The 25,315-nt window shown below is 44.9% G+C and overlaps 1 protein-coding gene across 12 annotated transcripts in view; it reads right to left on the reverse strand.

The window, feature by feature from the left end:
- The window catches only part of ITPR1 (inositol 1,4,5-trisphosphate receptor type 1), a 186,213-nt gene that overhangs the window by 41,397 nt on the left and 119,501 nt on the right, over positions 1–25,315 (reverse strand). For 7 of the 12 annotated variants that reach the window (XM_069811782.1, XM_069811785.1, XM_069811783.1 and 4 more), the window contains 6 exons: positions 23,977–24,109; positions 22,365–22,555; positions 7,085–7,265; positions 6,913–6,981; positions 6,207–6,460; positions 491–691 (listed from right to left, as the gene is read on the reverse strand). In XM_069811782.1, the coding sequence (XP_069667883.1) occupies positions 491–691; positions 6,207–6,460; positions 6,913–6,981; positions 7,085–7,265; positions 22,365–22,555; positions 23,977–24,109 (1,029 nt within the window). The remainder of the gene's footprint in view (positions 1–490; positions 692–6,206; positions 6,461–6,912; positions 6,982–7,084; positions 7,266–22,364; positions 22,556–23,976; positions 24,110–25,315) is intronic. The other 5 variants (XM_069811791.1, XM_069811789.1, XM_069811790.1 and 2 more) reach the window with 1 other exon arrangement.

Genomic DNA, 25,315 nt, shown 5'->3' on the forward strand with positions numbered 1-25,315 from the left:
GCAGCAACGTGCACCTGGTTCTGCGTGCAAGGCTACGTCTGAGAACAGTGGTTATCGCCTTCATTAACAAAGCTACGGAGCTCAACTTTCTCCCATCGGGATGGGGGGGGCCACATTTCTGGCCTCTTTTACAACAGGCAACAGAGCTTGGTTTTAGCAACATTTTTTCTAGACAGTATTTCAAGTACAAAAATACTCCACTCTTCCCTGTCTGTCAAGTCTAATAAAACAACTTAAATCTCAGCAAAGCAGAAAACTCTCTACTGCTTTGAGTGGTTCATGTCCTCAGAGGGGGGCCTAAAAAAGAGAAATTGATTATTATGAGTTTATTAGGGAAAAAAAACCCAAACCAAAACCCCTTTGTAGGGCAAGTAAAGGGAGCAGCGTTATAAGAGAAGACGTCTAGCAGACCGAGAGCCAAGCCCAGCAGAGCACACGCTGTGGGTGCAGGGAGAAAGGGTGATGCTTGTCACAGCTATGGATGTATTACCTGGTTCTCGTGGCAAGGCCCCTGACAGTACTCGGTCAAACTTTCCAACGTCTGGTTGATCAGCGCTACGTTTTTCTCATTTATATACAGACCAAGAAGTCCAAGTCCACCAGTTGTGCTTCCACAGATACAGTCCAGAAACTGCAGCGTCTCGCACACCAAGTTGTAGTTGGTCTTGTTGTTCTGGCAGCGTAGAAAATTCTGCGAGGAAAGTGTCAAAGCCAGGAGGGAAAGGAAAAAAAAAAACCAAACAAACTGATGTTTGGATCATAATATTTTATTAGGTTCATCCACCCACAATTGCACTGCATGGTATACTGCTCTAATTTCACTACAGCCTGTACAAGCAATTTAAGCCTCTTTCAGGGCTTGCTTGCAACGTGCTGCTCTCTTGAGCAGCTTGTTGGCTTCAAATTTTATAGAAGACGAGCAGAAATAAACAGAGTGCATCCATTAGAGCACGGAAACCCAACACGGAATAGGCTATTCACTGCGGATCAGAAAGCTCTCCTGAGCCTGCAAGCTTTCCTTCCAGCCTACCTGCTACATTTCACTGCTAACCATCACTCAAGGCTCTCTCCTCCTGAGACCTTTCTCCAAGACAGAAGCAGCAATTCCCTGGCTCTGGCTTCACAGCAGCAGCACCTGCACACACAGTGAGGAGGCACCTGACTGCATGCCTTGAAGGAAGGTGTCTCGAAATGCAATTCTCTCAATTGCATTTCTTCCCACATAATTATTGCAATCCCTGCTTGAAGCTGCTGATTAGGAGCAGCTCCTCTAATGAAATGCCAGGTTTATCAGCATGGATTAAGCATGTTTCCTCTCTCCTGTATTCCAAATGAAAAAAACCCTGACCCAACGAAAACAAAGAAGGACAATTAACAAAAAACAATTTCCCAGTGACTCAGATGCTGTTTGTCAGCGTTTTCCCAGTGGCGCACTGTAAAAATGGATAACCACTACCACTTTTCTTTTCCTTGAAGTTTCAACAGGAGAACGTCTGTCCAGCCTAATTCTAGCAGGTTACAAAACACTTCAAAGGCGAACCCCCCCCCAGATGAACAAGATGCATGGGACTATGGAACCAGCAAGGTCTTTTCTGCCAGCCTGCAGAGGAGCACTGTTAACTGATTGCCTCTACTGCCTGCATCAGACTAATAAGTCCTTTAAGGCAAACAGACTGAGAAATTGCCAGATTCAATTGAAGGCTAAGCTAAAAAAGGAAAATGCTGTCTATGAATGCTGACTAAAGGTGACAGTGATTCAGCACATTTCAACTGATTGCTCATTTAGTATCCTGACTTTTGATTAACTTGTCAAAACGTAGAAAGGTTGACGCTACAGAAATCGGAGCTTGTGCCTTCTCTCCAGGAAAAAAAGCAGAGATAATGGATAATACTGAAAGTGATGAAACAAAATGCTCCCCAGCTGCGGTACGGCATTTATTCTGATTATAGCTAGGTTTATACCAGCCTTAGCTTCTTGATCCAAAGTCAATAAACACAAAGGAAAGAGGAGAAATGAGTCACAGGGGGCAGAAGGACAATGTTAGATGGCTAACAAGGGGAAGGAAAAATTAGTAGAAAACAAGACCCCACTGCATCGTGAGAAACTGCCCGAGGGAATGTCTGTTGCCATCTCAGCCAGTATAGATTGAGCTCTTAATTTTCTGTCATCCAGAGCATCTCACAGGCTACGGAGTGGGAACACAACTCTTCAATATCGAACATGCCATCCTATTGCTTTCAGTGGGAACGAACCTGAGGAATGTGCCATCCGCAAGACCCTGCATTCCAAATAAAAAGTGACAGAGTTGCAGATTCAGCTAGAACATTTGAAAAATATGCAGCTTGTGGGATCTTGAGGAGAAAAGAGGGAAAAGAGCATTCATACTGCCTAACTTTAGGGATTCTATTACTCAGTTGAGAGAGAAATACTTTCCGATGGGACGAAATGCACTCAAAGTCAGGCAGTCTTTCAACTCCTACCTTTGTGAATAACCTTCTGGAGACATTAGCTGACTTCATGCTATCCATTTTTAGGGAGCCCAGTCCTCCCCATTTCTGGGACACATGGCCAGATAGGGCTACACTTGCAAAGGCAGCACCTGCAGCCAGTTCCTAATGCCTCTACAGCATGTCGGGGTGTCGGAGACTTTGCTTCCCAGTACACAGCCTAAAGCCGAGTACCCTTCAGAGAAAACACGATGACTAAAAATAAAACTGGCTACTTACAGAATACTAGCTTGGTTTGCTCAAGCAGGGATGAACACAGAATCCTTGGAATGAATAGTTCTACCATTTAAGTGGGTAATTCCCCCCAAAGTCTAAATGTTTTCTTTGAACAGTCTTTGTTTTAGCAGAGATCTGATCCCTAATTGGAAAAACTCCGCAAAGAAAGAACATAAATAAGAAGAAGGTCTTAGTAAAGAAATATTTTTAAATGAACAGATTTTTCTTCAGAAGCAATCAAGCAAGGCATTTTTCACTGAATACAGGCTTGCTCTTTGGTCTTAGAAAGTTAATTCTCACACACGCTTCTTGCCTAAAACATGGCGAGCTAAACCGGCTCATTCTCTGCATGCAGCAGTACTGCTCCACTAGCCAAATTACTGAATCACTCTCCTGCAGTATGCAGAACTTTACTGTTCTTTATTACTTAGGCTTTGTCTCCAGGGATTATGAGTAAAAGAAACAGTCAAATCCAATGTTAAAAAGTGCATCAATTATTACTTTTTTTTCACAAAAGCAGCATTTAATCTACCAATTTAGACCTTTACTCTGAGCAAGACTGGCTAGCAATATTTTTATTTCATGGAAATAACGCACTTGATGAGAAAAAAAGAATTGGAGTACTATTTTTCCCACGAAGATGGGATTTTTAAGTGTAACACTGAAGCTGCACGCTTGGCTGTGGTGGCGTGGGAGGCTGCTGGGTACCACCTGCCCGGGCACCAGCTCCGGAGGGAGGGCGCTGCTCCCTGCCCCGCTGGCGATCCCCGCTCCTCTCCTCCAGCCTGCGCAGCTCTTGCTTCCAGCAAAGCGCTCCCTGGATGCATCACTCAGCTTGTCACAAGCTTCAGTTCTCGTGACTGCTTCTGTAGTATACAGGGACGCCTTCATTCAGAAAAGAGATGGCAAAGAAAAGACCTCCTAAGGAAACTGGTAGGGCTGTAGCCCAGCCGAAGCAGACCGGACAAGAGGCTGGCTACAGCAATTCAGAGCCATGACAGCTTTGCTTTCAAGGCTGAGCTCTCGTGCAGAATGGAGGGTCAGACCCAATGCAAGTTTAATAAGAGCACCCAAGTATCTGCGTGCTGAGAGAGAAACAGAGATATCAAGAGTACTCCACAGGAAAATTTGATGCATTCAGCCTGAAGTGGGTGACAGAACATACTTAAGCATCCATCCATTTGTCCCAGTCCTTGCATTAATTTGAGGAAGATATTGCAACTCCTCCTCCAGACCCACGGAGCGAGCTGGAGGGGGACAGCATCCTGTGTGCAACACGGGACAAACTGCAGCTTTATCTGTGAAGGGAACGACCGAGTGATGCAAAAGGCACAGTATTGCATTTCACAAAGACTTCCTCCTCATGTAAAACATGTATTGACTCTTACAGCCGTGACTTGCATTTTCCTGTTTTTGCACAACATCAGGCTACTCTCAATTGCTAACGGCTTGTAAAATGCTTGGTTTGACAAACCTACAACTGCACTGGGCAGATGATCCCTATTCACTTCTAATTCAAATCTAACTTACACAATTTTGGAAGACACACAGCTTCTAGATTAGGTCTGTCTTACTCCTTTAAGCAGTGAGTCCACTGGCAATATTGATAAGGAGTTCAGTTACAACGTGCTAGCTGCAGACACAAAGGCTTTGAGGCTTTGGACACTCCTGCCTCCCCTTCAGGGCTGAAGGGGAAAGGCAAGCATCAAGGCAGGCAAGCAGCAAGAGGATTAGATTTGAAAAATTCTTCCTCCGACCTTTTTTTTTTTTAAAAACACCTTTTTCTCCCAGAGCTGAATGCAACTACCTGCTGTTTGGGGAATTTAATTGTTCAGGATGGTGAACTGCTCAGGCCAAGTTTCTGCGTTGGCTTGAATTCAATTTTGCTCCTATAGCTTTCAGAGCCTAGCCAAAGACAGCAGCAGCAAAGGATCATGTGCGTGCGGTTTGGACTACTGCCACATAGAACTGCCGTCCTACTTGTCTCTGACATCGCTAACGGCATGAAAATTGTTTGACAAAACAAAGATCAAATAGTTTTTTGAAAAAATTAGGAGAAACCCTGATGTATGTAACCTCGGCACCTATAAAACGCTAGAAGAATTCCACGTTCACAGCACAGGAACATTACCATACAGATTTGATTTCACATATTGCCAGCAGCAGGGCATTCGAGTTCAGCGGAAGTGATTTGGCAGGTCTGAAAAGCACTCACGCAGGGTCCTACACTTCTGGCGTGCCGTACAACAATATGCAATCACGGCAATTATTCCTCCTTTATGAGGGCATTTAGTACATTGTACCGCGTCTCACTAGCTCCTCGCTTTTATTCAATTCTAATCCAGCAGCAGTGGTTACGCTGAACAAAAATCATCTTAATTGCAGTCCATTTGTAAGCAAAAATCTTATCTCCTGCGGAGGCACGCGCTAGATAAGATTACTAATGTACAAGTTCTGGGCTTGCTATTTCAAATAATACAAACCCATCACAGAGCATCCCAGGACAGCGGAGGTCGGCAGGGACCTTTTGGATCTCTCCAGCCTGACCTCTCCCAGCTCCCTCTGCCTCTCCTTGCCCGTCAGATGCTCCAGTCCCTTAGTCCTCTTTGAGACTCCCTGCTGGACTAGGGACCCCAATACTGGACCCAGTACTCCGCAGGGGGCCTGAGGCATCCCACCAGGTGCCGTGGGCTTGCGCATGTCCAGATCGTTTGAATGTGTCCTAACCCAGTTCTCCTCCACCAAGGGTAAGTCTTCCTTGCTGCAGACCTCCCCTCCGGTCTCAGGGACCTAGGGTTTGTGAAGACCGGTCTTACCAGTAAAGAGCAAGGTGAAGGTGGCACTGAGTACCTTGGCCCTCTCCATGTCCTTTATCCCCAGAGCCTCTGCCCCCTTCAGCAGCAGACCCATGTTCTTCTAGTCTCCTCCTGCTGTGGATGCAACCTAGAAACCCTTCTTGTTGCCCTTCCTGTCCCTCACCAGATTCAACTCCAGCTGAGGCTTTCCTGATACCATCCCCATGTGTTCATCTCTACACACATGAACAGATCCGCGAAAACCCATGAGAACCTGTTCGCTGGAACCTCTTCACATATGCTTGAGGGCTGCTGGAACCAAAGTCTCAATGCTCTCTTTATTTTCTTACATGACTTCTTTTTTCCCTTTCCTTCCCCTCCCAAAAGCAGATCAGTAACGTCACAGCAGAACGCTTGCTTGCTTTGAGTATATACTTTTAAAAAGCCACATCAGGTGTTGATCCCACCACCTTTTATATACATAGAAAAGACCACTGAACACTGGATAACTAGACTTCCCTGTATTTGCCCAGCAAGGTATAAATACTTTTTTTGCATTATCTGCAAGACCGAAGAAAATAGTTGGTCACGTATCAATTTTAAAAGGCATGGGATTAGCCAGACCGATGCGATGGCAGTGACTGCACAAGGCGACATGAGCATGCCTGCCCAGGAACCAGGCTGTACCTGCAAATCCCGATTGTGGTTTTCGCAGAGCAGCTGCAAGAACCGGAGGATGGGTTGCATTATTGAGATGACAGCACTCATCTCCAGGTCATCTTTGCTCTTGTCTGCTGCAGACTGCGCTCCTTCTCCTGCCGAATAATGGTCATCGGGATCAGCTTCCCTCCGGTAAGTGTTGTAAGCCTTTCTCGTAGCTGCAGAGGCCTCCAGTAACTGATCCCGGACCTCCTCGGTAATTTGGGTCATAGGCTCTCTCACTAAAACACACAAGAACAGATCTTCCTTAGGCAAACTGAATAAAAGGGACCAGAAAATCTATTCATACATTTCCCATTACAGTTTCACACGCAGGCCAGCTATTCATCATCATTTCTTTTGGTAAGTATGTTTAGTGTGATGTGAGGGTCTCGAGTTTAGAAGGGTATCATGTCACTCTCTTTGCACCTTTTATGCGAACCACATTAAAGTTATAAATTCTGGTATTAATTGGTTAGGGCACACACATCTAGCACTATCAGGGGTTATGATAAAAGGACCTGCTATAGAAGAAAATCAGGATTTCTCCACTTATTGTTAGAGAAGGCACTGACCACAACCCACAGTCCAGGGTCATTACTACGGATCAGATTTGGGCAGCTTGTCACGATAGACAAGGCGGCAGAGTCTCATCTCAGAAATACTTTTCATCATTTCAATAGCACAATCTCACAAATGGATGAAGAGGGGATGAAGCTCTTGAAATCCTGAGCCAGGGCACCACTGATCTCTGAACTTTGCTCTGTGGGATCAGAGATCAGAGCATTATTGCATCAATTGAAATGAGTTCAAAACACAGCATTTTACTCCCTTGTCACTTCAGAAACGGAACAACTGGGGATTACCTCTTTTCCTGCTTGGTACATCTCTGTCTGAGTCTTCATCTTTCTTTTTATTTCCTAAGTCACTAGTATTGACTGTGACAGTTGCCTTGATTTCTTGCTGTGCCACTTTCATGCGATCATAAAAAACCTTAAAGAACTTTTCAGATTTCTTATCTTCCGTCAGTCGGCAGAAGAACGAATGCTAGGAGAAAATGGAACAGGATCTATATCTTCATACACAGACTTGAATACAGATTATTTCACCTTTCTGCACTGCATGATATCCTGGAGGACTGCGAGGTTAATTAGCTTTCAGTAAACCAAAGCCTAGAGCAATAGAAACTCGTATTTTATTGTTAAGGAAGCCCAAGTGTCTCAGCTACGTTAACTCCCTTATTAACAACTTCCAAACACATTTTTAAAGAAAAGTGAGTGCAATAAATCACACTAGCCCTAATACATCTAGGCAGCACACTTCTCTCTCAACAATGGAATTAAGATAAGTACAATGAATAAAGGTAAGGTAAGGACAATGGAATTATCTATGATTTGATTCTCAGTTCAGAAACAAAAGAGTATGAGCAAAACACAACGAAAAAAGAACTGTCCTCCCTTCCCACCTTCAAATCAAAGGGACTGTGACTCATAACATGCAATAGTCGATGTTAATCACAGTCCAAAAATGTACAAACAGGGCAATGCGATGAGGGACATTTCATGCTAAGTTTCCACTGCCCTGACTGCAGCAGACTTCTTAAAACTCCTTTTAAACCCTACTCTAATATATCTTTAAGTGACAGAAAAACTCAAAGCATTGACTAGTTTTACAAAGGTTTATTAATGTTCTTCTGCCCATATGTGCACAGAGACAGAAAGTTCTCCCTAAAATTGAGGAGAATACAAATCATGTACAGGTCAAAAAGGAGCCAACACAGTGAGTGATCAGACAATTCTTGATGAAACCAATATGCTGTTACATAAATCAGGACCAGAGCTTAAACACGACTGAAGGATGAACTTGTAAGTGGGTCACCTTATGCAGAGCATTATGAAATTAGTTAGCATTCTGCAGCGGCTCACGATCCAACAGCTTTACATGATGAATAGGAATGAAGCCTGATTTATTGAAAAAACAAATTAAAATGGGAATAGCAATATATCCTGCCCGCTTTTCTGCGAAGCGGAGCACACAAGGCCGTCTCTGGTACGCCTGCCTTTGATCACTCCCAAGCAGCTGCAGTCAGAACAGCGCTGGATGACTTTGAAACACTAATAAAGTTGCGTCTTTGATTACAGACAAAGGAGGAATGCTACTATTTAAAGAAGCTGGTCAATATTCACATGAGATATCCCTCCCACCACTACAATACCTTCTACCTGCCCAGAGCATCTCGGGTAAACTCTTAAGAGTTTGTTCTTACTTCTAGTGATTAACAGAGAGGAGGGAAAGCAGAAAAACCAAGCGCGGGCATCACACGACCGCAGCGCCAGCCACACTGGTACCTTCTCCTGACATCCCTTCAACCAGTCTGATAAAACAGACACGCCAGTGCACTGCAGAGATGCCTTCTACCGAAAGTCGTTGCAACAGAAACTGTGCTGGGCCCTGTGACACGACGCAAGATGATTTGGGTGGCCAATTCGTTTAACAGTATTTGCAGAATTATTCTCTAATCCAGTACTTTATATCAAGAATTTTAATGTTTTCTCATAAAATATGCCCAAATAAAAACATCCTTTGTCTGAATGACAGTTTACTTATCCAGTTTTTGGTGTTTTTTTCTGTTCTAAACTGGTTCTTTGACCTGACCAGACCTAGTGGACAGAATACTGTCGTAACTAAGAGATGTATTAACACGCTTTCCCTGAGCTGCCGACCAGTAACCAAACCCAGGGCTGGGTTATTTAGACAGGCAACCCTTGGAAACAGTCTGTTACTTGGTGGCTACGAGTACAGACAGAGAAGGAGTTTGCATTTAAGTCGCATCTTGAAAATTTTACTCTAACAGTATTACACAACGAGAATACCAATAATAATATTTCACAGAACAGACAGACCAGCATAAACCATCGGCTGTAGAAAGGGTAACCGTTTTCCGAAAAATAACGTGATTTACTCCTCAGGCGAGCGATGGTTGTCACCTGGCTGCACATCTCAAGAGCCCGTACAGGAGGAGTTTCCCTGTGATGAAGCAGTGGTGAAGGAGAAGTTTTTTTTAATGAACCACACTGAAGAAATACTTTCTATGCGAGTAATTGTTACTTGCTGACAGGCTTGATTTTTGTTGTCTTTTCAAGCTTCTTAACTGACTTTCCACTGCACTTCAGAGAAAAAAAAAATGAAACGAACATTTCCAGTAAAGCTTTCTTGTGTGTGCTGTGCATACGTTCAATGGTTGTCACAAAATGATTGTTTCAGTTTAGGTCAGGATGCCTAACACCCTCACACATATGAATCAACCACATGCCAGCTATCAAAAGATACTGTATTTTAAGAGGTGCGATCTTGCAAGTTGCGCTCGAGCAGGTAATCGGTGGTGATAACTATGACAGAAATCCCGAAGTTTATTTACAGATACAGCCTCAAAGCAAAAACTGGAAAAAAAAAATCTCCCTTTTTAAAATGGAAATAGAGTGGCCATTTTAGACTACAGTATGCCAGGGTCCCGGCTTGCACACAGACATCATGCAACCACAGGCGAGAATGCTGAAAATGCCAGGAGAGCAGCCTGGAACGAAGAGAACAGCAAACCTCTGCGCTCGTACGCCTTGTGGAAGAATAGTGCTTTTAACGTACCGCTGACACGGGAGCATTCGACACCTGCCGTCCCTTTGGGGGGGCCCCTAACAAAACCGCTGCGAACCCGAAAGCCAAGCATCTTGTCAGCAAGAGCGAGGGCTGCCCTCCCCGGGCAGAGGAGCCCAAAAGCTGTCTCCTCGTCCTCCAGACAGACCCTGACGATTTAGCGACCACCAAGCTGGGACTTGTGATCGCCTAACAACCTCCTGTAGGGCAGGGAACCGTGACCCATAACGTACCAGTATGTGGATGGTAGCTGGCTATCCTGGCACGAGGTACCAGAGGAAAAGCTACCTGAAAGGCCAGGGAAGATCGAAGCTTCATCCCGTACTCGAGACACTGGCAGGGGACCAGTTGCCTGCCCTTAGAGCGCTAAAATCGCGCAGTATGAAACTGTATTTTATTTCAACTGTGTTTTATTAATGACTGTTAAGAGTCATTGCCGTGAAACAAGAGACATCATATGACACACAGAGGATCATGAGATTTACTTTATGAATGCCAGGTTCAGCAAACGGCTTTACAAGTACACGAACCTCAATGAAATGCAATACATCTCCAGAGCACAGCAACCAGCTGATGAAATGAACCAAGACTTCTCTGATGCGAGAATATCAGAGATAACGTGATCGCAATTAATTACACAGCCGCAGAATGAAAGAGACTCAAAAACATCCACAGATGACGTGCACAAGCTTCTAACATTATAGCTATGCTCACCATCAGCAACGACATCACGCAAAGAGTTCTCAATCGTTTTTAAAGACCGAGCAACCACCACCTACACGAATGCATTCAAAACTAACTCAGGGCAATGGAAAAAGCTTTGTTAAGAAACAGAAGGGGAAAACCTTCTCGCATAAAGGTTTGCAAGTTCAAAGTCTTGCAGGTGACTGGAGAACATATATATTTCTGTGGTGCACTATTTCCATGCAGGTATGAAGCACTAGGCAAGCAGCAGTACACTGTTTCTTTCACAGGCATACGATACATCAAGTGCTATGATGAGCCTGTATTTGTTTCGAGGGGATGGAAGGAGAAGAACCCAGCATGGGCATCACATGTCTGCAAAGTCAGCCACACCGATTCCTTCTGCTGACATCCAAAGCGGTCTATTAAAATACCACAGAGTAAAACAAGTAGTAACACCAGGTACCATGGAAACCTGTGGAATCACTTCTCCTTCCTTCTCTTCTCCGTCACCCAACTCTGCTCCTAAAGAAATCCAACCAGAAACCTCATGCACAGCAGAATATCCCCCTTACACCTTTGTACCCTCCAGCATACTGCCTCTGAGCCAAAGGGGGATGGTAAGTAAATACCATCACCGTACCATCTATGACTTGATTTCCCTGGTCCACACAAAACATGTCGCAGAAGAAAAGCTGCAAACCAAGTGATTGATTTTACTAGAAAATACATCAAAGGTCAAGTTTAAATTGCAGTGCATTGATTAGCTACAGCCTGGCCCACCCTCGAGCACCATCAGCCCTTCACTCTCGCTCATTAACTGAGTCCAAAGTTGTGTTTAAGTAATGCATCTTTTTGAGAAAAGCATCCTTTCTTCAGAGGGCATTGGAGATGATGAACTATGTCTGTCTGTAGTCTGTTCCAGTGGTTAATAATTTTTAGAAACATGTGATTAAGCTCCTTTTTATGTCACTAACTTCCAGTCACTGAACTTAAATTTTTTTTTTGACCTTTATGTTTCTTCTGTAGTTACTCCCAGGAACTTGGTATCCTATCCCCTTCAAATTATTTACATACACTGTTAAATGTTTACCTATCTTTTTTGCTAAACTGAAAATACTATTTTTGCTTGCTGGCATTTTATTCAGAATTAGTATCTTTTTCTGTGGTGGTTATTTTTTGGCATGTTCTCAAATATTGCAGATCATTAACAATCTGGATTGTAGAATCACATTAAAAAAAAAAATCAGCAAAGAACAGGCACATTTCCTAGCATTACCTCTTCTCCCTTCCTGCCTTGCCTTCCAAGACCTGTGACATAAAATACACGTAATTTCCAACGATGAGTGGAAGGGAAGCTACCCAGCTGTTCATGGGAGTGGGATTACAGAGACAGGATAACTACACGGCATGGACAAATGCTCCTCAACGTGTCTCATGTACCAGCAAGTGGTAGCAAACTGGGTTTTTAACCAGCAGAACTGACATCTGCCCTTTGGAGAGCGAAGCCATAAACTGCAGCACACTAATACCTTTGTGTAAGGTGTACAAAGTACAGACGCAGTTAACTAATCCACTATCAATTTAACTAATCCACAATAAATTTAATGCTGAGTGAGTCTGTGCCCAGTGTAGGACTGTTAAATGGGGAAAAAAAAAAAAATCAGCTGAAGGCAGCTAATTTCTAGCTCTTGCATTTGAAAGGCTTATCCAGTTTTGCCTATGTGCTATCACCTTTACTGGGTACACCTTCCTCTACGCCGTTACCTGAATCTGCCCTGAAGTCACAACTGTTTTGCCAACCAAGAAAAGGAACAACCGTTTGATTGTTTTGCATTGAATAGCTTGGCTTTCCGCCCCAGACTCGGTAATTACAGGCTGGACTGTATGCACTGTCTGAACAATCATGTTATGAGAAATATAACTAAAACCTATTAGCAAGCGTTGGGTTTAAGACGCATCTGCTCGGATGCGTGCTTCCTCCTGAAAGAAGGGTGGCCTGATTTTAGGCAAGCGTTTGGCTGCAGAACCAAACAGAGATTGCCGTCATCCTGCCGAGGACGGAGTATTTTCTGGACCACACCCTCTGTAATTCACAAAGCTGTTTCAACAGACCACAGCTATTAAGCCCCGCCAGACCGTCCCAAGAGATCCCAAAGAATTCCCCAGGAAAACAAATATCTGATTACCAATAAATAGGGGAAAGCAAAGCCCCAGCAAACACCTGAAATTAAAGCAAACTGCTGTCATCTCCCTCCCCATTTCTCTAACGCCAGTGAACAGCAAACACCCTGTGAACTTGGCTAGTCAGGGATATTTCAAAGAGGAAAGTCCCTCCAGATACAAGAGAAAGATCAGCTCTCTGGCTTCAGTTCAGGACATTTTATTCCAACACTAGAGAGAAATTATTACGGGGATGTTAGCTTGCTTGGGTTATCCGGACAGGCTGCCAGCATGAACTAATGCAAAACTTCTGTGCTACTTCATGTTTGCGGAAAGAACTTGCCACCCCCGTACCGTTTCTTATAGCTGGACTACTTCAAAGCAGCCACATTTTAAGGGGAACTGCACTTCTAACACAAGCGCTGAATTAAGTACAAATGCCAACCCTTTGCATTGTGCCTAAACGTACTTCCACCGCAGAAAATTCAGGCCTAACTTTGCTTTCTCTCCCCCCTCATTTATTTATTTTAAATATCACTGATCCCTCTCTTGAAATCTTTCATACATCCTGGCTCGCTAAAGATCCATCACTCTGGGGCGTGAGTGATGGATATCATTAGTCTTGCATAGCTTAAGGAAATGGCAGCTGAAATATTTCATGCTGAACATACTTCACAGTTTGAAATAAACCCATAAGGAAAATCTGCCAGAACACCTCAATTGCCTGTTTTTTTTTTGCAAACTGTAAAATAAACTTTGTCCTGAAAGCAGAAGGGGGACTTCCCAGCTCTGTTTTCCACAAATAAGACAAACTCTCTGTCACGGGCATCCACACGCCATCCTGCAAGGCTCTACTCTGAGCTGGAGAGTCTGCCCCACCTTACGGAGGATGTTTTTTGGGGGGGTACAAGTGTACAGAGACAGACCCGTGTCGACGCTCGTCCTTCCCAACCAGCTTTAAATGGCAGCAGCAGCAGAGCTGCACCACTCACTTCAGGAAGAAGCCCTTATATCCTACACGTTCTCCTACTGCAACGCCCCAAATCTTGATGCAATTTAAAGTCATTTCACAAAGAGGAAAGTAAGAAGCAACCTGACAGAAATACGGTCCCCTCGTGCCCTTCCAGAGCCAGCACAAAACCCCCGGGATGGTGAAGTGACACTGGATGATCACCAGGAGGTGAAGGCACGCTGGGGGAAGGACAGGTAGGAACGTGACTGTGGGGTTTGGGGTTTAAATCCCCCCCGCAGACGGAGCAGATGGCCTCCAAAGCGTGGGAGGCTCGGGGGCCTGACCTGCTTTCAGCACGGAGCCTTATTTGAGTTCCTCCTGCATACATGTGGGAGCACGCACCCGGCGGGTCACTCAGTTAATCTGCGCAAGGCTCCTGCATGGCAGGAGCATGAATCCCACTTCCTTACCGAACCAGCAAGCTCTGTGTAGGTGTGAGAAACAAGGAAGTCTGCAGACTCCCCAAAAGAAAAAAAAAAAAAAAAAGGAAAAAAAAAAGTGTAAGATCTTCTTGAGAGACAGAGGAATTAAAGAAAACCATAGCAACAAGTCAGTCCACCTACCCAAACCACCCACCCACCACCAGTTTCATTTGCTGACGCACTTCAAAAAACAAGCTGGCTCCTACCCGCTCTGGAAGGTGAGCAAGCCCTGAGAGCTCATTAAATTCCCTTCTCAGCTACTCTTGTATGCCTGCAGCTAGTGAGCAAGTGGGATATAAATAGAAGTTATATAACATCGCTTTGTTGATTCCTGTGCTTACCAAAAAAAAAAAAAAAAAGGCAGCATGACCTTGTTTTTCTGAATAGCTTGCCTCTGCCTGCTTGTGGAGGACTTCAGTCCTGCTAGGGATCATCTTCAAAGTTTATATTGGACCTGGATCCCACAGAGAGGACTAGGCAGAATTAGTGGTTTACAGGACCAGGATCACACCTGAACGCCTAGAGGATCGCCACGCAAGAGGCCCGTGGTACCTAACGACCATGAACGACACAAGGCTATCACGACTGGAGGGCAAGCAAGGCAGCTGGACCCTGATGTAGCATCCCTCCTCTTTTTTTTTGCCTATGTTGCTCAGTCACACAGATGGGCACCTCAAAATCTAAACAAAAAACCTCCCTTCGGGCAAAAAGACTGAAAGATGCTGTGATACAGGAACACTGATGGCCCAAATATAATTCACAAAGTAGGATCAGCTGCCGCTCAAGTCGAAAGACTGCGTGGTATCGTTACCATCTCACCTCATCCACCCTCTTCTCAATCTCACCTATGCATCTTACTGCGCCCGACAAAAATGAAATCATCTCTGCGGGAATGACTGCTCTGGCAGCTTTTGGCTCTGTCTGTTATTAGTAGGGCTTGTTTGTTCTTAACATGGTGGTATCTAACAGGTAAGTGAGGTTGAGACTTCACTGTGCTAAATACATTAAAATACACGTGAAAGAGACAGCGTGCTCCTACGGGCTTGCCATCTTGAGTCTCCTCATGTGCTGCGGATCAACAGAGCATCAGGACGCAGATTTCCTCAGCGCTGAGTTAATTATTAGTGCAGGTTCTGTGCCTTGTTTTGAAGGAAGCTGCGCCGTGAAGGAGGGTCTGGATCTGCAGCGTGCTTCATTTTGGAGAGGGCTCTATTTCACAAAAGGACAAGATCGCTGCCCACAGCTGAATGCGATGGTTGATGTAGGTCCTTACCAACATTTACTTTTTTTTTTTTTTAATGTCATGTTCTGAAGTAACATAACCAGAATATAAAAAAAAAAAAATTATGGTGTATTTTAACTTGAGAAAAACTCATTAAAATGGTGAAGGACATAGGTGATTGCTTAATGCATGCCAATAGTTTGCTGGTTTTGCATTAGTTTCCCAAACAGGTATTATTAAAACAACGTAGAAGATCCTACATCAAAGAATTCTGCCTGTTACAAACAAACAGTAGAAATTTTAAGACACATTTTTTAATTAACAACCAAAAGTTCTCAAGTGCTATTTACAGAAGTTTAGCGATCCAAAGATATCCTTGCCTCTGAAGCATTTACCATCACGTATGATTTTGTGTGCTTGCAGCTATCTGTGACTGTTGCAAATTTTTTAAGTGGTAAATCTGGTTTAAAATGTCCAAACCACAAACTCTAAAGTACCATTGTGTCACTAAATCTATGTTTTGTACCACCAATACTTCTGTAATATTTTGTAAATTTTTCTCCCAATTTAGAAGGGCAATTGCAGTCATAGAGAAGAAGAAACTAAGTCTTTCGGCAACCGAATAGGACAGGACACATTTAGGCCAACAGGGAAAGTGAAAAAAAAATAAAGCGGGTTGACTGGCTGGTTCCAGCTATTTCACTGTTGACCTTTTTAGCATCGCTTAACCTTCCATTTTTGTCACGGTATTTCACAGCCAACGCTACAGCACGCCAAAGGACACAGACCTGTCCCTGAGTCACCGCTCCCTCAAACTGGGGGCTGCAGCAGAGGGTGACAGCACAAGCCCCCCCCTCCCCGGTCGCACCCCGGTCCACTTGGGTCCCGCGGCTTTCCTGTGTGCCAGAAACACAAACAAGAGTCGGATAGCTCTGGATTCGATTCCTTTCGTGCATCAATTCTGCAATTATTTAATAACTATCCATCATCTTTGGACAGTCTGAGGCACCGAGTGCAGCAAAGGAGACCACAATTTGCCGTACTGGAGTTTTCTTACTGGTGGCGATGGACAAGGAGAAGCGTCGACTAAGTCCAGGTCTGTGTATGGTGCAAGACAGAGCTGGAGACGGGAGAGTCGTGTTAGTCCAGCATTTTACCCAAACCAGTATTTCCTACTAAACCAGACTAATGAAGAGCTGGCTGCTGTGATTTCTGGTATCTCGCTTGTTCGGAGCCCCCCATGGTACTTCTGCAACGGGCAGCACGGCACCACGCGCCCACAGCCCAACACTAACGAGCACTCAGAGGAGGGCACGCAAAACGCACGGCTCCTCTTTGCAGGCTGAACTGAAGAGCTCTGGAAGTTAAAGCAACTTGAAGCCACACAGCTTTTTGTACAGTCGCATCTGAAAGGAGCCTCACACATGTATGGTGAGCTCCAAACCTTCCTTGGCTGAGCACACTGATTCGCCCTTGCCATGCGGCGATGGAGGCACAACTCTCCGGTCACCAGCGCAGGCTCCTTGGTGCTACCTCGAGTCGCGATGGCCCCTCGTCCGCATCCCATACTCAGCTGCTGGGGGAAGGAGGGCTGTAGAGCAGATCCCATCATCATCCTCAGTGCAGGAGCAGTGACTCTCTTCAGATGTCTTAAAGCTAGGAGCAAATCCCACTTCCTTCCTGAAAAACAATCACCTTTTCCTGGGATGCTGACTCCCATCACCTCATCCTCTGTGTTTGCAGCCCACCTTGGGAAGAACTGCGGATGAAGTGGGAAAGAAGGTACCACCACACTTCGAAGCGGTAGCAGTTAAAAAATGCCTGAAACTAAACTAATGTCATCAACTGCATTTTACCTTCCCTCGCTGAAAATACCAACACATGTGCGTGTGGGTAATTTGTCACGCAATCTAACTTTTGAGAAGATCCCTAATTAAACGAGCAGCAACCCAAGTCTCCATGGAGAGGCAGTTACGTAAGGGACTTTACTTGCCATTAACTTCCACCGACCAAGGAAACCCGAAACACTACGGAGGTGAGGCAGAGTAACGGCGCATATAATTTTTATTTAGCAGATGAGAGACAAGCGTTACAGGAGAAGTCCTCAGCAATTTCCTCCGCTGTCATTCATTTGCCAGGGTTGCTTTAACGGAGGAGAACTCGCCACGCTGCAGAGCGCGCAGGGAACGGACCAAGCTTTCATCTCTTCCGAAGGAGATGCAGCTCCGTGTGGAGCATGCCCACGAGGAACAGCACCTGCCACGCAAGCTCCGGCAAAGCGTGCCCACGCCAGCGCCCTGGGGGGACGGGTACCACGCGCCGGCCGGCAGCATCCCAGATGCAGGGCATGCTCGCCCCTTGCCATTTCGGAGGAGAGCGTGGGGCCGGCTGGGCATCCCCCCCCTCACCCCAGGGCTGCTCTGTGCAGAACCGCTGACGCCAGCTCTCTCGAGGTGGATGCTGAGGGTTATATAAATTAATAAAGGGGTTTATGTAATTTTCAGTTCAGTGAGCTGCAGCATTTGTCAAGTTAATTTGTTGTCCGGTTTTGACCCTGCGGTTCCACCTCTGCTTCTGTCTCCTTACAAATGAGGGCAGGCTTCCCACTGAAAACCAGAGCTCCTGCTGAGCGGGAGCGACACGCTCACCGGACACAGCTTCGACGCTTTCATCACCATCTCTGTTAACAAAGAACCTGACAGCATTTCTAAGTGAATTCTAAAACCTAAAAATAACCCAGAAGACTTTCCATCCAGAGAGCTTTAAGTGGGCAAAGACGTCTGTCTTTCTCCCGGAGCAGTTAATTTATCACATCCATGTTCACCCCTGCAGCAAAACACAGAGTAGCACGGGATTCAGTGTGCCATACACCACCAGCTTAGCCTCTTTCCTACAGGTAAACCAGGAGCATTTTTTCTTGTCCTGCTTCTCCCCCACATTCATTTTCTTAACAATACAATAGAAATAACTCCTGCCAATTATAATAAGGAACATTTCTAGATTTGCTTTTCTGCTAGAGTTGGCAACCACCTACTTTGCCTAGCCATAATATTGGCCCTGCATGTATCTAATGAAACAGTTACACCTATTCCAGTTATCCCTTCCCAACATCATGGGGATCTCTTCTCCCACTGAAGCTCATGGGAGTTACCTGGGAACTCCCATTATTAACCATATTACAATCATCATGTGCAAGTTCCTGTGTGTCAGTACAAACCTTTTGCTTAACTTCAGGCCGAATTCATTTCCCGTGTGAAAAGCTGGAGTTAAGAAAATGCCATGCAGGGGTGACACATTGCTGGCTTTGCTGCCAAAAAGCCTTTTTACATAACCTGTCCCTATCTCACCAGTTTCCTATTCTCAAAGGCCTGCAGATATAAGCAATTTAAGTTCAGTAAAAATTATTCAGACCAAGCACAGAATAAACTTATTCAGAATACTATAAATCAAGACCTGTTAATAATAACCAGAAAAATTGTGAAATGAAGATAAACTGTGTTAGACCTCAAAGACAAAGCTGTCTGATTAGGCTACGCCAACTTTCGTAATGACAAATGTATCTGATGCAAAATGAACACAGTTATTAGTCCAGAGACTGAAGATGACTCTTCCACTGGCAGTTACTGGAAACTGCCGTAGAACTTCAGAAAATCCACTCTGCAGGTTGCAGAGGTTGTAAAGCCCTACCTACTTAATCTGCAAAACTTACCAAAAGGACATAGATTAGAGAAAGATCAGGATAAAAGACCATGGGAAGTATTGGGTTCATTTTCCTAAGTGCATCTAGTTTCCTTAAGCAGACAAATTTTGCAGTGTATTTTGTAAAAATGAAATCTTACTACGTAGGAGACCATCTCATTGCTGCACTCAATAAATCTTTACTGTACTGTAGCGAAAGACTGCTCTATAAAACCCGTTGGACGTGAAGCTGTGCAGACTAGCGAGTACCCTGTGCAGCTCTCCCGTACCGGCAGTGCTCCTGGACAGCGGGGCTGCACCCAGAGCCTTCTGTATTTTCTGGGGGAGCAGATAAGCTATTCTTTCAACGCGAAGAAAGAAAAGCTCGGTTACGTGAATTTAACATCTCAGGACGCCAGCTTAACTTGGACACCGTTCAGCAATTACCCCGGGAGATACAGACCTGAAATCGTGATTTTACTAAAGAGCAAGCCTCCACCTTCGCTTTGATTCACCAGCATGGAGCTAGCTGTTCTCCCAGAAGTTAAGCTTTGTGGTTGGTGTTTTTTTCCATTAAAGTTTTACTTACTTGGCTTTCATGACTAAAATACTATTGAAAGATCAGAGCGCTGAATATGTGCTGTTCTTGACTGACACTGTAGTAGTCCCCGCGGGCTCTGACTGCGCTAGAGCCAGTGCAAGTAAAGCAAGAACTCACTCCCTAGCACCAGGAGATTAACCAATACAGAGGTAAGTCAGGGAACACCTTTGTGCACTGATAAACCTTCTTTTTTTTCCTTCTGCTATCAGGCCACTGGATTGCTATGGCACAGAATATCTGCATTACAACTGCTCCATAGGCTATTTTCAATAAAGTCTCATCTGTGCTTTGCATGCATGAGTAAGAGCTCCTGGGTGTGTCCAAGACCTCAGAGCTCGCAGCATTAGCTGTAGGCATCACAAGTCATTTGGTTCCTAAAACATTCTGTACTTAAAAGCAGCCTACACCAGAGCCCCCTCCCAGCCCTTCGCTGCTGCATTAGCGCACGTACATGCACAGAGTAACTGCTGGCTGCCCAGAACATTTTCTAAAGGTAAAGACAACCACAAAGCACTTATTCCTGAGTGGGAAAGGACGGAAAATAGTTACTCTGGTTTGCGGAAGTAACATTTATAAAGGCAAGAGTGCAAAGGAAACTGCCAGGACGGTAAGGCGGGCGGGATGTGAAAGCATTGCACCATTTGCTGCAAGCATCCTATGCCAGCAGCTCATTCCTAACCGCATAGTTACTTTACAGACTCCTGGCTCCCAGTTATAGACAGCAAATGCAAACTAAAGAATCTCCCTTTTTGGTGAAAAAGGTGTCTTTGGAGATTGATCGCAGATTTCCCTGTTTGTTTTGACCAGACGAGCTAAGGAATCTGCTTCCAACACTGATTCGCACACAGCGGGAAGTGACTCGACTCAGTCCATTAGTTCTGGGCTCCAGCACAAGCAAAGGATTTCTCCACGTCACGCTGGTGCAGAATTTGTTTTTCCTTCCAGCATGACAGCGTGAGGTTACCTGAGGCTCCCTGAGAGCTAGGAAGATGAAAGCTCAGCTTCCTTTACATTGGAGAAGAGCAGGAAATTTAAAGGAGTGACTCTCCCCAAGGAATGTGAATCCTGTCACTGCAGTTTAAGGTGACATTTAAACGCTCAATTCCCACTTTGTCTTTTGCAAAAAAGCTTCACTCTAGAGCATATACACAGTGGAAAAAGGAGGGTACTGATTACAGAGACAGCACGAAGGAGACCAAAAATGTTCCCCCTCCTCTCAAGAGAAGTTTGCATGAACACAAGAGGTGCTGCTGTATAGATCTAGTGCATGTTTTAACCATAATGACCAATTATAACTAGCCAGGATTCAGCCCCACGTTACACTTAATCAAATCTTACCACATATTGCTGCCCAGAAGATACAGCTGCTCTTTAGCACATCTCTGGTCAGGTTTGAGCCAGCCACTTCTATGGGACCAAATCCGTTTTCACTGGCAGGCTGGTTTTCCATCACATCAGCCACTTAATTCAACTCACCGCTCAGCTGCACGAGCCGTACGAAGAGGGGACCAGCAGAGCTGACCAGAACAGGACGGGCCATTTTGGCAACAGCCCACACTGAGGTTCGATTAAGCACAACGTGGAGTGCTGCCCTCAGTCCGGTCAAACATTCCTCCCAGAAGCTGCCATGAAGGTCTAGTTAAGAGTAACGCTGTAAGTGCGGTGGCTCTCTGCTGCGGCAGCCGTACCAGAGACAGACCACGTCTTTCGGAAGTTTGGTTTTCAGGGCAGAAAAAGAAAAGACTGGGGAGTGGTAACACTATACCGGGAACAGTGTGCCACACATATAAGATTTTTTTTAGTTCTCTTTGCCCAAGCTCTTCTGAAAATGCTAGCATGTTTTATCTTTAAGTACCTAAATAAATGTTCCTAATTAGGATGCAGCACAAATGGCATCCAATTATAAGCCTAAATCTGTATGTATATCAAACATTTGGATGTATCATTTCTCCGAGTGAAAGGAACAATCTGCAAAATTTGCCTTCTTAAACAAATCACCAATTGTTTTGTTCAGATGTGTGAAACACATTGCAGCAGGGTAGGAAAGGGGTAACACTCTCTGGAATAGCTACACATAAAGCCCATTGTCCAAGACAGAAAGAGACTGTTTGCAAACAGAACACATGCAAAGTCAAAAGAATAAAATATAACGTATTCAATAATCTTCGTAGGCATATTTTGCCGTAATAAGGTTTTACTTTCTGTTTGGAAGAATACCATACAAGCTAGTTGGTGTTACGTTCATTAAAATCTACAACAGGCACAATTCTCCTTTAGGGAAACAAAATCCTTATTTAAAACACAGAAATGAAGGACAGCAAGATCACAGGAGGACGGTGGTGGTCTGGAGTTTACTGTTATTTTAAATTCCAGTCTGAAATCTAACAACTAGTTGTAAAAGTGTCTGAGCATGTTGCAGTTGCTTGAACTTACTCATAGAAGTAGTCACATTAACTCACACTACAAGGCTGTTTTGTTATACATTCCTCTATATTGCCCTGGGAAATACCTCAATGACCTAGTGCCCATGCAAACATTTCATAAGTTAACTTTTGCATGGTAGACACTGATATTTTTCTTAATTACAAGTCAAAGATCATTTAGTCATTTCCCCTCCCATCTCCTTAACCTCCTCAAGTTTCCTGGATTTCATAAAAACATTTCCCTTGCCAACATGTTTTAGTTATAAGCTTGAAGTTTTCCATTTCCCTACCTGTATTGTAGTGTTCCCACCTTCCAGAAGGGCAATGGCTAGCAGGATGCTCTCATGGAAGACTCTGTCACTGGTGGCATTCATGATGAGATCTATGACCAGGTTGGATGCACCTTCTTTATCCAGATGACACTGGACATCTGCCAAACTCATCTCACCTCGGCTCATTGAACTCGATCCAGAGCTTCCTCCTATAAAGGCGATCACGAGAAACAGGCTGAGATTCAAACGCCACCACCCTACGGTGATGGCACCTCTCGTCTGGTTTAAATTATTAACCTATCCTGAACGGTGCGTACACGTTTATTAACAGTGATGAACTCGGCCCCTAGCATTTCTGCAAGGAAGAGTTTGTAACTTAAAGCACGGATCGGGCATGTTATAAGATGGGTACTTAACATCGCTTTAACGTGCGCGAGTCTGCAGGAGGTGGTGTCCTGAGGGAGGACAGCCTGGGCTGGCAATGGGAAATGGTTATTGCCACTGCTGCCTTCATTAGCAGCAGAAAATGGAGAGACGGCTGCTGTATTGGAAGAGGATTCTGCAAACAGCGTGGATTCAGGGATACAAAGAAAGGCTCTGCAGGACCAGCAAGGGGATGGAAAAAAGGCAAAACAAATTCCAGAGGATGGCAAAGCCAACACTACGCTTCCGTGCAATTACAGAACCGTGAACTTCATGGATAAACAGACCAAACAAGAGAAGCAAGCAAGAGTTTGTGGAAGTGGCAGGAAGAACAAGGACTGAAGCAAAAGGCTCTAGAAAGTAGAAGAGTATGGCAGCAGACAGCACAACACGAGGACTAATGAAATACATATCAACTTCAGAAAATATGGGGGAAATAGGGTTTTTGGGGTTGGTTGGTTTGTTTCTGATCAGGCCTCCTTTCAACAGGATTACCCACTGTCTTTATTTTGAAGAGGCAAAACCTACTGAACTCTGTTTTGACAAAACATGCTTGACATTACTGACTTCTTTAGCAATGGTCTCAAATTAAATAAACTGCACTTTGTAACTGACTTCAAACCGAATTTTTGCTCATCCTATCCTGCAATCTCTCTGTAATACAATGAAATGTTTTTGTTTCACATATGGTTAATAATCCGACATCCTTATGAGCACATCTCCAAAGTATTATTGCAAATATTAAATTGATCAGGTTTTCTAAGTACATCCATTCAAAGCAAAGTCACAAAATTCAAGCCAACCCAAGACAGTCTCTGGAAAGTATAGAAAGCTCTGGCTGCTCAAATTAAAGTACTTTCTCAAATGCACTCAGGATAAAAAGAACAGTGCTCTCAGCTGCATGAGGAAAAAGCAGTTGACACGATTAGAGACAGGAGAGCGGTGCTCCGCTCAGCCTAAAGCAGAATCCCTCAAGGAGAGTTAAAACACGTTGGAGTTTCTAAAGCCAGGAGTGACCTGCAAGCAGGACTTCTTCCCCATCCATATGGATAGTTTCTTCTTTTTGGGGATATCATAGAACAGAACAGTAGGGGGAAAAAAACGCCCTGTTTCACCTGTAAGATATGGATTTGTCAGGCAGACAGAGACACACAGCATCTGGCAGGGCAGATCACACGAACCGCTGATGAGCAGGAGCGGGTCCTACCTCCTGCCCCGGCTTTGCTGGCGCCTCCGGCAGACAAGGGGCCATTGCCGAAGGTGGTGAGGCTCTCGCGCCGTCCCGCCGGTCTCACATTGCCATAGTAACGGTTGACCAAAACTTGCCTGAGTGCCTCACCCTTGATTCAAAGAGGATAATGAAATCATGATGTGAGCTTAATGAATAAACAAACTACTAATATTCAGCAGCAAGGGGACTGGTGTTATCGTTAGCCTACTTGTAAGTGAGGGAGGGGGAACCGAAACCCTGGAGATTTGGAAAAAACCACTGAGCATCTCCCAGTGTGCTCGGGCAGGCTGGGACACTGGGAGGGGGGGGTCTCATGGGGCTTAAATAAGATTATGGGTTCCCAGCACCAGAAACAGCTACAGTTCAGTTTTTGTGTAAAGCTTTCTAGACAGATTTTATTCTCAACGATTTTTTTTTTTTTAAATTAAGATCTATTGCCTCAATCTTAAATGTAAAAAACTTGCCTCTGTATGGCACCAACACAAAATGAAGAGGAGGGTTAGAGAAGGAGTAACATTAGAAATGGCTTTGCGAGTGAGCAGTCCCATCTTCCCAAACCTATTTTGCCATTTCACCAACATTACAGGGACGCTCTCTTGCCTCCCCTCCATCAGCAAGCGATGCGATCTAACGCTGCCAGCCGCCCGAGCGGAAACCCGAGCGATCCCCTGCTGCATCCCGGCTCTTTGTTCCCCGTGTCCCTGCTGGCAGCCGCCCAAGCCGGCCGGTCACGCCAGCAGTCAGCATCCCAGCACATGAGCCCGCGGACACCGCGGGGCACCGGTCCTCAGATAACCCCGACATCCCGGTCCCGCAGCCCCGGGAGCTGCCGGCACATCCCCGCGGAGCACGCACCGCTGCCGTCAGCGGAGACCAAAACACCTCCCAGGTCGAACGTTAACCTGCGGACCCTGCGCTGCTCCCACTTAAGTCTTTACAGGAATTCCCAGGAATTCAGAGAGCTGTCCAAAAGCTGGCGGCGCTGCCAGCAACGGGCAGACACGCAAACACCGCAGTTGGATTAACAGATTTTTGTAAGGTCTTTGTGCAAAAAGGAGAACGGGTGATTATTTTACCTGGGAGCTACTGCTCTGCTAACGGCGGCGTGCTGTGGTGACAGCAGTACCAGCCTGAGACAGTGTTTGAGAGAGGGGAGGAAGAGGGTTTTCTGGGGATTCCAAAAAACAAAACAAAACAAACAAAAAAAAATATCGATCTAGCCAAGAATAATGTCATATTAAAAATCTGTCAGGATGAACTAAATTATCTTAATCTCCATTCACAAAACAAGTGCTTGACACTGATTTTCAGTTGC

This window comes from Haliaeetus albicilla, chromosome 24 (assembly GCF_947461875.1).
Source record: "Haliaeetus albicilla chromosome 24, bHalAlb1.1, whole genome shotgun sequence".
NCBI classification, from domain to species: Eukaryota; Metazoa; Chordata; class Aves; order Accipitriformes; family Accipitridae; genus Haliaeetus; species Haliaeetus albicilla.